General features: G+C 34.7%; 1 protein-coding gene across 1 annotated transcript in view; it reads right to left on the minus strand.

The window, feature by feature from the left end:
* Positions 1 to 16,884, minus strand: part of Hibadh (3-hydroxyisobutyrate dehydrogenase) — a 111,450-nt gene that overhangs the window by 69,405 nt on the left and 25,161 nt on the right. Inside the window, exons 3-4 of the mRNA XM_010628279.1 lie at positions 15,218 to 15,327; positions 13,191 to 13,312 (exon numbers count right to left, since the gene is read on the minus strand). Of these exons, the coding sequence (XP_010626581.1) occupies positions 13,191 to 13,312; positions 15,218 to 15,327 (232 nt within the window). The remainder of the gene's footprint in view (positions 1 to 13,190; positions 13,313 to 15,217; positions 15,328 to 16,884) is intronic.

The following is a 16,884-nucleotide window of genomic DNA, read 5'->3' on the forward strand; positions in this document are numbered from 1 at the left end:
ACATATGCATATCATTACATGACATTTGCATTTGTTTCCTCTTACTACACAAAATTGATATATTGGGCCAAGACGCTTACTTCAATTATAATTACAAATAGTAAGTATTACTTTTGCTAATCCAGTTTACTGTGTCAAATTTGATTTTTTAAAAATGTTGGCCACACGGCTCACAAAAACCCTGGCGAAAAATTCTAACACAAGCCAAGAAGCATTTCGTGGACAGCAGGAGGCAATTCCAGAACACAGGCATAATCTATAAAGAGAAACCACTACAGCTTTTTGATGTTAAATAAGTAGAAATATTAGCATACAACAAAGCTAAGAAGCAGACTGTTGTATCAAATTTAAAAGTAAAATATTGAGGGTCGAATGTCATGAATACCTTTGTCTAGACTACTTTCAAATGTGAAATCATAATTTTTAAAACAAAAGGTCTCTCCTGTAAATACTAAAGGGCATATATATTTAATTTTAGTACAACACACATTCCAATCTGTTAATCAAAATGTAAGGGAGAAATAGGATTTTCATGCTGTTTTTAAAAAGGGCCATCAAGGTGGGAGGTAAAATATTTACTTTGAAAACATATACATTTTCTTAAACAGGAATATCACATTAAGAAGCTTCAGGTAGGAGGGAAAACTATACAATGAGTAACATTTCATAAAGCTTTTTGAGAAATGATCAAAGCTAGGCATTAAACATCTCTATGGTGAACACTTTTTAAAAGAATAAAAATCATTAGAATGTACACTGAACCTTATTTATTTCAAAAACATACTGTAGCACCTGGATAGCTTTATTAAATAATTTAATTGTTTCTGCTACAGTTTATTAACTTACATTTATGGGTTCATAAAAACAGAACATGAATACACATTTTAATGAAAAATATCTCACTTTTATAAAATTTATAATGAGTCTTTTTTCTTTCACTTTTACATTATCACATTTTTTAAATGAACTGATTCAAAAACTATAAAGATTCCCTGAAAACCAGTACAGGAAACTCAAGAATTTACTTTCCCAAAAACAGCTTTTAAGACACGCACATGAACTGCCTAATGAATCTCATAGTTAGGCTTGTGAAAAGGACCAACTTGCGCCTTTTAAAAGGTCTCCCTCTCTCTTTAAAAATTCCCATACAGTGAAACTTGCTGACACTTTTTTTATGGTGTGCGTGTTTTCTACAAATACTTTTTTGGGGCCGTATGCTCATGCATATGTGCACACGTATGGGGGTAATTTGCAGCGTGGGGAGTTTTGAGGATTTTTATAGACAGGATACCCTCTCTACTATCCAGTCAAGCAAGGCAAAATAAATAAATACAGTTCAATGTTCATTTTACTAAAAAGAGAAAAAAAAGCAATTCGACAAATTCTTCATTTTAATTTACTTCTATTTCAATATCAACAATCTACACATAAGTATTTACAGAATTCAGAACTTTGCAATTCAATTCTTCTGAGACATTTAATCAACTTTGCTACTAGAACTATTTTTAGGTCAACTTCAAATGCAAAATCGAGAAATAGTGCATTATGTCCTCTCAAACCAAAAAGAAGGTATTTTAAAATCCTCCTTTTACTACAAGCAGGTTTGGATGCAATGCCACCTGGTGGCACAGATGAATTCTTAACCAGGCTTAGGTTTTTAGAAATTGAACTGTTTCATGAATAACCAGCCATCCATTTTGACTATATGATCTTCATTCCAACCAAGTTATTTATCTCATAACTGACAAATAATTTTTATTTTTTAATTTTAGGATTTTTTACACAATTGCATGGAAGAACATGACAATTTCTCCAAAGTCTATCATAAAAGAAGCAAAAAATTTTTCATAAACCAGAATTGTATCAAAGCTTTAATTTTAAAAAGACAAAACGTTGAAAGGGAGGTAGGGACAGAGTAAGCTGCTTTGCAAAATTACACTGTATAATTAATTCCATGGTAAGAATGTTTTTATGGTGTGTTTTGGTGACCTTTTATTACCATCAAGTTCACAATGCTGGTGGGCTGCCTTTTAATCCCTCCGCAGACAAAGGCCCTAAATAAACACAGATCCCTTCCTGGGAAAAAGTCCACTCTGGTTAAATGGTAAGGAAATGAGTAAATCATTAGTAATCTTTAAAGCCAAAGCTATAAACTCAAGTTACCTTAAGTTGAAATGAAAGTGTCCTGCAAGAGTTTCAAAGTTCTGTCACAGATAGAAATCTCCAGCTCTTGACTCCAGACTAGGCGCCAGCTGATAAACAAACAATTTAAGTCAAGAGCTGGAGAATTCCCAGCTTTTTCATTTAATGGCTTTAGCCAAGAGTATTTATTGCCTCCAGTTTTATTCTCACTTAGCTCTAAGAGGAAATTTAAACTCATCATTATCTTAAAGCCCCATATGGGCAGAAGTCAACTCACCTGATGCTGCTCCTCTTATTCGGTACTAGTTTGAGTCCCGACTAGAAGTGATGTAATAATATAAACTAATTAACTACAGTTTTATGTTGACTTTTTAACAGGCTAAATAAATTTTGTTCAATATAGTTTATATCCCCACTTGGAGTAGTAACAATTCCAAAAAGTTTAACTTTACAGTTTTTAGTACAAACTAACAGCTAAAATGGAAAAAGACAAAAGTGCCCCCACCCATGCTCCTGTTCTCACACTCTTGCTTGCTCTATCTTACCCTTTTCCACAAGCACTGGGCTAACAGGTAAGGTAACTTTCCTGTATCAAATGTGTACTCTTCCTACTCACTTCCACGGATCCAGTGTTGAGTGGTCTATTTCCTAACAGAGTGCAAGATATAAATGTCCAATCATGAAAACCTGTTGATTTTATGTGAGTACTAATAAGAATATAAAAGTACAGTCTAATTAAAGACCATGAGATACCATCAACTGTTTCTAAATGCTGTTCTTGTAAGTTTGCTATTGAAGATTACAGGTCTCAAAGTCAGAATTACGTAGTTGCTTTCATTCCTTTCGCAAAATTACCATTTATTTTCAGATAAAAAAAATCATCTCCATCCAAGATTTTATATCAAAATAATTATTTTAACTATCTGAATGCTTGAGAATATTTAACAATTAAACAAATAATACTTCTTCCTCCAGTTGCTTATCTAATGAAAGGATGCAAGGAACATGATAGCCTAAGGTAAAAAGTTAATAAAATATGTAATTAGTGCATAAAAATTCTTTTCTTCCCATTTCTTAATTTTCAGAAAGTTTTACAAACCTATCTTGGCTGGAAAAGCCAATTAACTATTTCAGTGTTTGCCAAGACTGTTTTTCTATGCTTTTAAATACATGGACACACATTTTAAAATGTCAGCTTGAGAACAAGTATTACTCTTTGCACATAAGAAGAATAGGAGCAATGAAATTAATTAATGATAAAATTATTTGAATGCCTGGCCTTATAATGACATTTCATTATTTTAAAAAAGTTTCATTTTGTAAAAATTCTCTAACAACAATGCATTCTTTTTTTTCTGTTTATACAAATCTTTTTTTTTCAGCTTTAATTGAGTTTATTGGTACATTTTAGGGATACAGTACAGTTACATTCACTGTTGTAATCTTCAACAATGCATTTTGAAAGGCTACAATGAATAAAGAATTATGATGACTGCAATAAACAGTCTATAATATAATAAAAGAAGATGTAGTGTCCCTATCTGGGGAGGTAACTTGAGCTAAGTACAAAACAACAAGAACCCTCCATCTTCAATCAGATTAAAATCCCTTAAAGGCAAGAGAGAGAAGGCATGTCAACCATCATACTTACCTTGGCCCTGAAGAAGGATAAATAGTGATATTTACATGTGAATTTCAACTCACAACTAAAAGACCCAAATGAATTACAAAACAAAATAGAATCATAATATATAAATATAAAAAGACAGATTTAAACATAATTTCATGTTTTTCATGTGCTAACATTATTAAACTTACTTTGTTTGAGAAAATCAGCCATCTAAAATAATGCAAATTAAATCTGAAAAGGATTTGGGTGTGACCATGGTAACAAAGCTCTTGTCAAATTCTCAATTCTATCTCTTCCTCCTATCTGATCTACCCAATGCTATTCATGAATCCCAAGCACAACAAAGACATATAGCACATAAAGCATAATGGAACTAATTTCACACTGCTTAGAACAGATGTTAAGGAAAAGCACTCTATATAATTAGTACGTAGATTTAATTGCTAAATCTACTTCACCTTTACATAAACATGGCTAGGAGTCCTAAACTATGTGACCAGTCTGACTTACATCCTAAATGGCAATTAAAGGACATTAAAAATACCTAGGTTCCAGGCAGGGACCTTGCCTTATCCAATGCTTTCCTGCATAAGAGTATCTCTCCTTGGAAAGTACAATGACATTACAATTTGACCTTCAGATCTAGAGATGAAGGAATTGCAAATTGAGAGTAAATCTTTAGAAATAAACTAGGTTGTGAGCAGTAATTATTACCAACAAATAATTATGGGGCACCAAGGAAAACAATGAGTGAAGTGATTACCTGCACTTCCTCTAACCCATCTTCTTAGGAAATAAACTAGTAGAGATGCCTCAATTGTGCTACCTTGGGCGGTGAGTAGTCTTCTTGCACTGTGTTAAAAGCTTATTAACAACTTACATGGGGACTCTCATTTATGACAACAGTTATAGAAGAATATAAGAATGACAAAGGATCTAAAAAAATATTTTTATGGGCATCTCTTCTTCAGAGCTAATTTCAAAGAAATCCTTGAAATTTATTTACCAAACATTTATGAACTACCTAGGCACACTGCAGAATATACCAGGAAAAACATATCCTCCAGAAACAAAAATGATGCTTGACAGAGTGGTAAGTAAAATTATGGGGAAATAATCAAAAGCTAACTCATTCATGCAACATTGTATTATTAGTATTGCTGAATCTTGTCATTTCTAAAGAAATGGATTTGTCCATCAAACAAAAAATATATTTTAACTATCTCTCTTACTAAAAATTTAAATCAATCAAATCAGACCAAGGAGAGTCTATTACTTTAACATTTTTTTCAGATAGAGTAAATCAAGTCTCATACAAAAGTCAATGGTACAGCTGGGCATAGTGGCACACACCTACAATCCCAGGACTCGGGAAGCTGAGGCAGGAGGATAGCTGTGAGTTGGAGACCAGCGTGAGTTACATAGTGAGTTCCAGGTCAGTCTCAACTATATGGTGAGACCCTGTCTCAAAAAAAAAACCCAAAAAAACCCAAAAAACAAACAAACAAACAACAACAACAACAAAAGTCAATGGTACAAAGTACTTTAAATTTTATAATAAATAACAGGAATTACCATTAAAAGGTAGCTTTTAAAAGCATCATAACAGTAATGTAACTCTTCAAATCTTCAATTTATAAAAATAAATTAACAACTTGTTTCAAAATAATGAAAAATTACTTTAAAGATTTATTGAGGTATATTTGATATGTCAAAGCCCACACATATTTAATATATATAATTTGATGAGCCTGAACAAATGCATATACCCATGAAATGACCACTATAATTAAGATAATAAACATCCCATCACCTTCAAGGGTTCTCAATCTTCTACCCTATTACTGTTGGTGTTGATTTGCATTAAAAGCAATGAATATAAGATAGATCCTTCTAACAAATATTTCAGTACAGAATACAATATTGTCAACTCCAAGCACTATGCTGTAACAACAGACAGATCTCTAGAAGTCATTCATTGTATATAACTAAAATAAATTATTACTGAGGTAGGAATAAAATGTAACTACTGTGTAATCAAACAGCTTGTGAAAGCATTAAAAATAAGATGTATTTTAATAGTCCTTCCCCCTCAACACATTATAAAGCAAGGTAAACTCAGTTCTATGAAATTTGATAAAAGAATTTGCTTTTGTACAGAAATAGTAATGTTTCAGCCCAAAGCCAAGTAAAGCTGCCAAGTTATAAACCTAAGAAAACATTTTAATAGAAATGCCCACAAGCCCTTAATAATAGTGTTAGGTGCCAAAACAGAAATAATTTTTCTTTTTGTGGTCCCTTTACTATAAATTAGATACAGATCTAGTGGAAAAATAGTAGCAAGCAGTTCAGTGAGCAGGAAAGGCCAAGACTGTCCACTTGATTTTAAAAACTATAATGGGGTATATATGAAACTTTCATTGAGATTTAGCAAGTAAGTCTAGCAATCTAAAGGAAACTCCTTAATAGATTTTGTGCTTACTGTTCTATATTCTAAGCTTACCTCAAATTACTAGATCTTAACCAAGCCAAGTATAAAATTTGATTTCCTGGTAGAGAACTGTTATATAAACAGGTACACACAAGTTCAATTATTTAATTTTGACATTAATTCCTAACTGGAACAATACAGTTTAGTGAATCAATGAAGCCTGCCAGCAGGGAAAGCCTGAGGCCACTTCAGAGTCATTTCAGTTCTGTGTGCAAACCTATAGATGTATTAGGCAATCAGTGAGTTTACCTTCAATTATTCAAGCACAGTTAAGTGTTATAATGATGCCCTTGGAGCAGACTGAATAGCATTTGGTCATTAATCACATCAATAGTTTTAAATTTGCTTTATGTCTAGCATTCATTATAGAAGAGAGCTGATCAAATTGGAATCAACCCTGTGGCAAGAGATCCACTCCCCCTACACACAAAGTGTTTATGGCTTGTATCTAGATGTCCCCCCAAAGCCTTCTGCGCTCCTAGTGGGGCTTTTCGTAGGTGACTGGATCAGGGGTGTGTCATTCTGGATTGTGGGTGTGTCATACTGGATTAGTTCACTAATTGGTTAAGCACAATTCTGGGTGTGGATGATAGACTTACTGAAGAGGGAAAACCCACCCTGGGTATGGGTGGCACCAGGAAAAGAAGGAAGCCTCACTGCTTCCTACCTGCCATACCATGAACTATTTCTCCTCTGCTATGTTCTTCTTCCATGCTGCCTTGCCTTGGAGCAAGCTATCGACTAAAACCTCTACAAACTGCAAGCCAAAATAAACTGTTCCTCTTTTAAGTTATAGGTGCCAGGTACTGTGTCGCAGCAAGCAAAAAGTAACTAAGACAGAAGTGCATGTACCCAGAGTAGTGTGACTAAACATTTGACATTAAATGAAGATCACAATAAAGAGGTATTTGCACAAGACAGACTGGGGTATCATACTTATGAAACCAATGTCACTGGGCTAATTTATATAAAGCCTAGTTGTCTTAGTTTTAATAATCACAGTATCAAACACATAGTGTTAGACATCTGGGGAGTCAAATATATGTTCTTCAATTTAACAAACTCTTGAGTAAAACTACCAATTAAATCCTGGTGATACAACAATAAAAGTTCCAGAAACATACCAGCTTGTTCATCCTTCAGAGTTCTTACACAGCATCTCTCTCCACTGAAACACACTATTCTCTTGGACTTCTGCTTCACATCTCTGCTTAAATATCACTTCTCCAGAAAGGGCATCAATCTACTGTATATAAAAAAGCCCTCCCATTAGTCTCTATCTCCTTTAGCATTTTTGAAATTATTTTTGTTTACTTTCTCGTTTCTACTAAACACAGCTCCAAGAGGCAAAGTCCTAGCTCCAGTGCCTAGTACACACCAAGCACAGAGAAAGTACTAAGTGTTTATTGTAAGAAATGTAGAATGAGGCATTTCCCTTGTGGTCAAAGTGCTGTCAGCAAAGAGATAAGAATGTAGAAAGAAAAACCAGTATAAAATCTTGTAAAAATTATATAAACACAATAATTTTTTTTTTTTTTTTTTTTTTTTTTTTTTGGTACTGGGGATTGAACTCGGGTCTTTGGGCTTGCAAGGCAGGCCACCAAACCGCTGAGCTAAATCCCCAGCCCTAAACAAAATAATTTTAAGTGTAAGATATTTCACCGAAGAAAGAAATATAGGTAAGTGATTTTTATAGTTTCCCTCCCTTTCTAAAAGTTCCAAGGTCTCTTTATCATTCAAGGGAACTTCTTTTAATTTCTTCATTAACAGAAATATAATAACAAAAATTAAAATAAAGGTGGTAAGAAAACTAAATAAACCAATTTTCTTTTTTCTTTATTTAAAGAAAAATTACTAAAGACCTGACAAATCTGGAATTTGTCAACAACTGCAATTTGGGGAACCAAATTCCACTGGTTCCTCCAGGATATTACTGAGAATCATCTGAGAGGTTTCCAGTAGATCTTTAACATATATTTTCCATCTTCAGGCATAAAATTCCTTCTCTGCCCCAGAATCTGCTATATAAATTAAATCCAGTGTTATCTCTCTTTAAGTATCCATAAAGCTGAATATAAAATAAGTCAAGACAAGTATTCACAGATAACTCAGACAGAATGAAGAATGTTTTTCTACAGTGCCTAAAATGCTGTCAGAGCTCGAATTGTTAATGAGCACTTCTTCTCTGGTAACCACTGGGAATACTGGCATTTTACATTATTTTGCGTTTTGCAATTATTCACAAATTATTAGTACATTCTTAAATTTTAAACTTTTAATGTAGGCACATCCTCTCTTAAATTGTTCTACTTAGCTTGGGAGTAAGGAATAACTGTAGGATGGTCCAATATACCTAACATTAATCTTGAATTCTAAAAAAAAAGCAGAGGAAGGACTGTGAATGTAGCTTGGTGGAGCACCTGCTTAGCATGGGCGAGGCCCTGGATTTGTTCTCCAGTGTCGGAAATAAAATGGTTATTGATTCAATCAGCCATACTTTATCAAACTGGGAGTATACTCTGAAGATATAATGTTCAATAAAACACAGTATCTTGGGATGGGGATTTAGCTCAGTGGTTCTGGAGCCGGCCTCAAAAGAGGAAGGGCCCAAGTTTGATCTCCAGTACCGAAAAACAACAAAAAAAACCAGTGTCTTCCCTTTTCAGAGACTAGTAAAAAGAACAAGCATAAACAGACATAACACAGTGGTCCTTGTGATAGCATCGATTTTATACTATGGAAACACAGAAGGACATGGCAAAACAGCCTCACTGTTGCTATATAAAACAATTTTCTCATTCCACTGCTTTCAGGTATAATCCTGTTCAACTCTCAAGTCTTTGTACCGCAGAACAGATCTGTCTCAGGCAAACTCAAACATGGAAGGGATATGTCAATATAGTACCTACTTTTAGTTTCCTCTGAAGATTTATTTCATTAAACAGCACCAACCAGGTAATTCCAACAGAGAAGACCCCCCTCTCAAAAAACTGGTTCTGTTCCAATCTATCTACAGACCAAAATTCCCCTACAGACAATAGGACTGATCTGATCTCTCCTGAGTTCTCGAAATTCCAGAATGTTTTCTCAATCATTTATTCTCAAGTTAACTCTAGAAAACAAGTATTAGGTCTCTTCCAGGTTAGACAATAGGTAATGAAGGTTAGAACATAGGGTTCTGGGAACCTAGCTCAGGGGTTCTGCTGCTTGCTTTGCAAGCCGAAGGACCTGGGTTTGATCCCTGGTACTCCCCCACCAAAAAAGATGGGATGAATTAGGTTGAAAAGGAATTTGTCCCTCCCCAAAAGGTTAGAACATAAAATAATTCCCTCTGTGTTTTCAATACATGCCAGTGTGCATCAGATACCAAAATAGAAAGGAACTAGGTGCTGAGGTAGATAAAATTATTGGAAATGAGTTGTCAAGAAAAGAATTGCTGGGCCGGGGATTTAGCTCAGTGGTGTTGCTGACTACCTCCCAAGCTCACAGTTGTGAGTTCAATCCCTGGAACCAAAAAGAAAAGAAAAGAATTGCTATGAAAAAGACAGTAAGCTGCCTATATGACGAGACTCAGAGGAAGAAGGTCTGGTAGTGTACCACAACAACCACTAATGAATTTTTACCAACTACTTTTCCAGATCTTATGAAATATGTTACCTCATGTCAGCTTCTCAGATAACATGTGGCCAAAGAGTCCCCTTGGTAATCAGAAATACAGAGATATCGTTAGGAAAATATTTAGAATAAACAAGCAACTCTTTTTTTCCAGCTTGTTAGCAAATCCTGGACTAGAATGCTATTTTTCCAACTCAACTGGCTGCATCAGCTATCTATTGCTACATAATAATGACCCCAAAACTTGGTGAATTTTTTTGTTCATAATTCTATAGGTAAGCAATTTAGACTGGGCTTAGTTAAAGAGTTCATCTGCTGGTCAGAACCGAGGTCAATGATGCAGCTGTAATGATTTGACAGCTTGACTAGGGCCGGATGGTTAAAAGGGCTTCATTTTCATCCTTGGTGGTTTATTGCAAATGTCTACAGCAGGCTAGGCCAGGCTTTTCTGCTAGTTTAAGAGTTCCTAGCAGCAAGAGAGGGCACACTTCAATAAGCAAAGTGCTTTCAAAGTCTATCTTTGCCTAATATTGGCTAATATACCAGGGACCAAAGCAAAGCCCAGAGTTATCTAGGGAGTGGATACAAAGTGTGGCTACAAGATGAATCATTACAGTTCATTACTGTAACAGTGTATTGTATCAGCTACAGCTACTTTAACCAAATAATGAGAATAATTTTATAATTTAATGGGCATTTTTTCTATTTATCAACTTTATTCTTGGAATTAAAATCTTTTAGAAAATAATATTTTCTAAGGCAGCAGAATATGAAGCAACATCACACTAATATTCAGCTCTGCCAGTAACTAACAAGTATGATCTTGAGGTAAATTACTTGGGTGTTATTTACATCCTTGGTACAATAGGACCATCACCACTGTTCTATCTCACACGGCTGAATTACACGCCTGGTGCCCCCATGTTTATTGCAGCACTATTTACAATAGCCAAGAAATGAAAATAACCAGAACGTCCCTCAATTAATGAAAGGACAAAACAAGCTAGGTATGGTGACGCAAGCCTGCAATCCCAGCACTCCAGAAGGTTCAGGTGGAAGAATGCAAAGTTCAAGCACAGCCTAAGCAATTTAGTGAGACCCACCTCAAAATTTTTAAAACACTATTTAAAGGGCTGGGGGTGGAGCTCAGTGCAAAAGTGCTGGGTTCAATCCTCTGAACTGCAAAGAAAGAGGAGGAACAGTGAAGAAGCAAGGAAGGGTGAGAGGGAAGGAGAGATGGAGGATGGATAAAATGTGGTGCATCTACACAATAAAATAAGAAACCCTGACGTTTGTGATAACATGGCATAGAACTCTCACTTGAGGGTCACTATGTTAAGTGAAGTAATTCGGGCACAGAAAGACAAATTTTGCCTGATCTCACTCACATATGGAATTCAAAAAAGTTGATCTCATAAAAATTCAGAGTAGTATAGTGGTTACCAGAAGCTAGGGACAGAAAGGGGGCAGTAGGGAGGGCAAAAAATTGAGTAAGAGTTATTAAGTTATAGCTAGACAGAAAAAATAAGTTCTGGTGTCCTCTTGCATGGTAGAGTAAAAATCACGTGCTATTTACTTCAAAAAAGCTGGAACAAGGATTTTGAATGTTTTTACCACAAAGAAATGAAGTTTGAGGGCCAGGGATTTCACTCAGAGGCACTACACCTTCCTTGTAAGCACAAGTTTGATCCCCAATGGGGTTGGGGGGGATATGTTTGAGGAGATCATTTGTTTATCCTGATTTGAAGATTATCTCAATGTGTACATGTTTCAAACATCACACGATAACCCATAAATATGTATAATTTTTGTGTATGAATTTAAATTTTTTTAAGCTTAAAACTACACCAAGATCATATTTACCATACCAATCTTTAAATCCAACTGCCATGCCACTCAAAGAAAGAATTGTTCAGTTTATTAATTCTATCCTATAGAAAGCCACACCAACACCAAATTTAATATTCAAGTGCCTAAACCATATCATAAATCTTATTCCTAAATCTTACTTAGACAATTCAATATAAAAATTTAAAAAGCTGGCCAGGGATTTGGCTCAGTGGTTCTGCTGCCTTCCTTGCAAGTGTAAAGGCCCAAGTTCAATCCCTGGGACAAAAAAAAATTTTTAAAGATAATAATTGTTCCTCTGCCTATATTCAAAAATGGTTTGGGATATATCTTTATAACAGAATCAAGTTATTGCTGAAAAAATAGGAAGTTAATTAAATTATCAAACAATATTTTTAGTGCAAAGACCACAATCAATTTTAATGTAACTGAAATAAATTTCCTATTCTGTTGTCTATTAGTACATTGCTATACATATATACACTCACAGTAATTTTGATTACACAGTGATCTTTTTTTTTTTTTTTTTTTTTTTATGGTACCGGATATTGAACTCGGGTCCTTGTGCTTGCAAGGCAGGCTACCGAACTGCTGAGCTAAATCCCCAGCCCTACACAGCGATTTTTTAAAATTTAGAAGTTATACAAAATCACACCTACATTCTTACCATTCTAAAATACCCTGAGCCTATTATTTGATATAGTAAGTTTTCAAAATTTCATTAGTAGATCTCCTCTTCTAACAGAGATTATCAGATGATTTCAACCTACGTTTACAGATTTTCTAATATTAAGCCCACTCTGTACATACAGTCTAAACCAAACTTGGGTATAGTATTTGATATATCTTATTTAGGGTTGAATTTGTTTGCTACTATACTTTTTTTAAGTTTTTACTTCTATATTCAGGACTGAAATAGACCTACATATAATTTTTCTTTCTCCTACTGTTTCTGTCTCATAAGACACCCACAGGTCTTGTAGAATGAATTGTAAAGTATTTCTTCATTTTCTATTAAAGCTGTATAAAATTTAGATGCTCTGTTCCTTGAAACTGTGGTAACAGTTATCTATCAAACCATTAGGGCTTAATCTTTCCACTATAGGATGGTTTTCCTTTTCCTCTTTACCACTTCTTCAATTTCTTTAATAGTTACAGGATTGTTAAGCTAATTATTTCTTAAATTAATTCTTAAAAGTTAAACTTATAAGAATTGACCTATCTCTACTCACAGAAATTGAGCCAAATATTCTCAACCCTTCAGAGTTGTAACATCTTAGCATATCTTATTTGAATTTAGAACCATCAATGTATCTTTTGGTTTGGTTTTAATTTTGAACAAGAGATTGAAAAGCATGTATCAGGTCTCAAAATAATCGCAGATATTTTTGTGTGGCCACAAAATCACCACTGCTGCTTTTGACAAACAGATACAAATGTGCATATATTTTTGCTACTACTCACCACCAGAAACAGGGGCATCCATGAAAACTGCTCCCATTTTCTCAACTTCTTTGGCCAATTCTTTTGAAATTGAAGGATCAATGGTACTGGAATCTATTAATAATGAGCCTTTCTTCACTTTTCTAAGTAGACAAAAATATTTATAGTTTACAATTCTGAATAAACATTTTGTACAATTACCTATTCAATTAGAATCATCTAAGAGCTGCCAGATTCCAGGAGGTCTTTGCTTTAGTACTACGAACATTATAAGCTAGAACTGGTCCAAAAATCTCATATTCATTTTCATATTGATTATAGTTCAAAGTAACCCAAACTCTTCCAAATAAATAAACAACAACAACAACAAAATCTAAAATAAAACCCTTCTATAAGAAAATGATTTAAACAATTTTAGACATACAAATTGTTATAGTTCAAATTAAATGCTTGGATATATTCCATAGAAGAGATACAGCAAATTCTATTAGAGATTACATCAATGTGTACATCTTACTTTATACATAACCTAAAAATTGAAAATTATGTTTATCAGTCTTTGATATCTTAATATTTTTGAGATCTTAAGTCTTTAAACAAGTGGGAAATTGTATCAAAAAATTACACATGTGGAAATAATCCTGACACAAAACAGAATAAAGAAACAACCATGGGGGTGAAGGGAGGGCAGGGACAAGGGGAAAAAATGAGAACCAAGACCTGTCATGTAAAGGTACAAGATCCCAATAATGCATGTAACTGTACTGTATACCTAAAATGTACCAATAAACTCAATAAAAAAGGAAAAAAAAAAAAGAAACAACCAACAACCATGAGAAGCAAATTAAGTTCAATGTAAAGCCAAATGCTTTCAAAGTACTCCTGGAGAAAATTGGCCTGGTAGTAGTAGGCCTCCATCCTCCGAAGTAAAGGATGTGAATAAATACAGAACTTTGTCCCAAGTTTTTAGTAACTTTTCCCTGAGAGGTAAAGTAAGGTCATAACTGAAACAGGTTAGGTAATGAGTCAGCTAAGATGCCTCTGGACCACACACATTGCGAGCCTAGAGGTTCCATCCAAAATGAGTATCTTTCAACCATCTCTGAAATCTAAACATTTATCTTATCAGTTTTCTGCCTAATATCCAAGTGTCTTTTGCTACAAAGTGTGTTAGTTTTCCAAAGCAATTCAATTTTCAAAAACCTCAAATTTTATGTATTACAGTTTCCTACAGTTAAACTCTTTTATTCTTTTATATGTCTGCAGAGCTAACAGCTTGTACTATCTCTCTGCTGAAATTCAATAATAAAATAAGTTAGAAATAAGAACCAGTAAGACCAGAAAACTAAGCTGAGAATTCAACCACTGTCATCCTAACCTAACCACAAGGATTTGGGAATAAGCAGCAATTAACCAACAGGTTTATAAAGCCAGGGAACACAGGTACTGGCTGAGAAATTCTGAAGTAAATCATATTTTATCTAAAAAGCTACTGCTAACCCGTAATTCCAACTTCCCAAAGTTCTTACTACAGATGTACCAACCCAGAGGATATACAGTAACTTTTTATTATATTATAAACCATTAAATAACAGTGTTCTTTCCAATGTTTGGTTTTATTTTTGGTAGAAACTTTTCTCTGAATTTGTATAAATTGTAAGATAACTATGCTTTTACTAGTTTAAAACTATGTTTTTAGAGTTTAAAGTGTACATTTTATACTTGATCTTAGCCAAAAGACCAAGAAGCGATTAAAATGCACATTTAAAAAGTCTCCTAAACATGTTACCAATGAAAGGGTAAGTTTAATGCAAGAGTTACAAAAAAAAAGAAACAAGAAAAAAGAAACCAAACCAAAAACATCTATTCCCAAAAATCACATACTTGACTTCAATGAAAAAATACAGTAAACCCTTTACAATAAATAAGAAACCACACTACTCATATTATGAAATAAGAAAACAGTACAGAAAGGTTTAACAAACATAATTGTAATCTTCTACTGCTAATAATAAATGTGAAATTCATGAATCATGAGAAATACATACTTTAGAATTCCATTTGCTCCAGAGTAAGCTTCTACTACATTGATACTGGTGGGCAGCATTGTAATAATCCTGTCAGCCTTTTCAGCTACATCTGCTGGGGAAGATACTACCTTTAAGAAAAATGCAAAAAAGAAAAAAAAAAGAAAAAGAAAAATGCAGACATATTACTTAAATTAAAAAGTAAGGAGTTACTAGAACATAAGTAGGATCCACTTTTTATGTTTGCCTATAACAGTTGCAGCACAAAAACAAAACAAAACAAAAAAAAAAACAGCCCTTGTTTGTAAATGACCACAAGAAAGAAAAAAGTTTATTGCCTAAAGAGTCCACTTTGTATACACACAGAGATAGCTTCTGAGGAATCAAATCTGTTTATTTTTTAAAGTGTGAGGGGAGTTGACGAGAAAAGGGCAAATCCCAACATTCCTGGGAATAGACACACTTCTCATGGGATACACTTCTCATGAGATACAATCTCATGAACTTGGATTTTTAAGGAGTCTACTTTTTGGTATCAGCTTTGACTAAAAAAAACACTCTATTACAACAGAGCTGGTAGCCCAACTCACTAGATATCCAGCGGGCAACAAAACCCCTTGGCAAAGTTTCAATCTCCAACCACCACCATCCTTTAGTCTCTGCCTTCAGATTCAAAACTAAAACAAACAAACAAACAAAAAATCACCAATTCAGAAAAGAAAAGATGAGAACAAGGACACACATCTACTGTAGGAAGGCTAGCAGTATCAGTTACCAGAACTCATGGGAAAACTATATATAGAGAAAGATATATCAATAGGCATCAAGGCATCTTCTTGATCTTCATTTCTACTTTAAAAAAACCAGCAACATACTGTAAAGAAAAGCTGCTCTCCATTCTCTGTATATCGGCATGCACACACTGTGACTGTCCATCAAGATATGCCAACTTGAATGGCTTAAGAAAAAACCTAGCAGATTACTGAAGCACAGTTCTGGGTGATCAGCACATAGGTGGGCAAACTGAGGCAGGAAGACCCAACCAGGAAGTGAGTAGCATCAACCAATAGGCTTGTAGCTTGGATGGAGTGTTCTCAATTTGGAAGACCTCCAGTTTTCATCGATGCCTTTGGATTTTGGTCTCCAGTTTCTTCAACCTTCCAAACTAGATTTGCACTAGCAACTTTATAGTGAGCTTCCAGGCCTTCAACCTTAAAATCCTTGATCTCTTGCTCTGCTGCTTCCATATTCTTGGGCTGAGCAGCTAATGGACCTCAAGCTCTCCCAGTACACAGCCAGCTATTGTGGATTCTTTCACCTCCGACCCTACTGATGGCCACTGTGGATTCCCCGGCCCCTGATCTTACATGTCTACCTAGTACACTCATGCTTCCATATTCTTGGGCTGAGCAGCTAATGGACCTCAAGCTCTCCAGTACACAGCCAGCTATTGTGGATTCTTTCACCTCTGACCCTACTGATGGCCACTGTGGATTCCCCGGCCCCTGATCTTACATGTCTACCTAGTACACTCCCTTGCATAATTACACATATATTTTCTATTGATTCTATACCTCTATAGAGAACCCTCACTCTCCCCTTGTCCTCAGCAATCTTGCTTTCTCTCATTATACACTTGGCCAACCAGTTGCCAACAAAGAGATCAGAGGATATCAGGAGCTCACTCT

The sequence above is a fragment of the Fukomys damarensis genome, unplaced genomic scaffold (assembly GCF_012274545.1).
Source record: "Fukomys damarensis isolate Sample0158 unplaced genomic scaffold, DMR_v1.0_HiC HiC_scaffold_4, whole genome shotgun sequence".
NCBI lineage: Eukaryota > Metazoa > Chordata > Mammalia > Rodentia > Bathyergidae > Fukomys > Fukomys damarensis.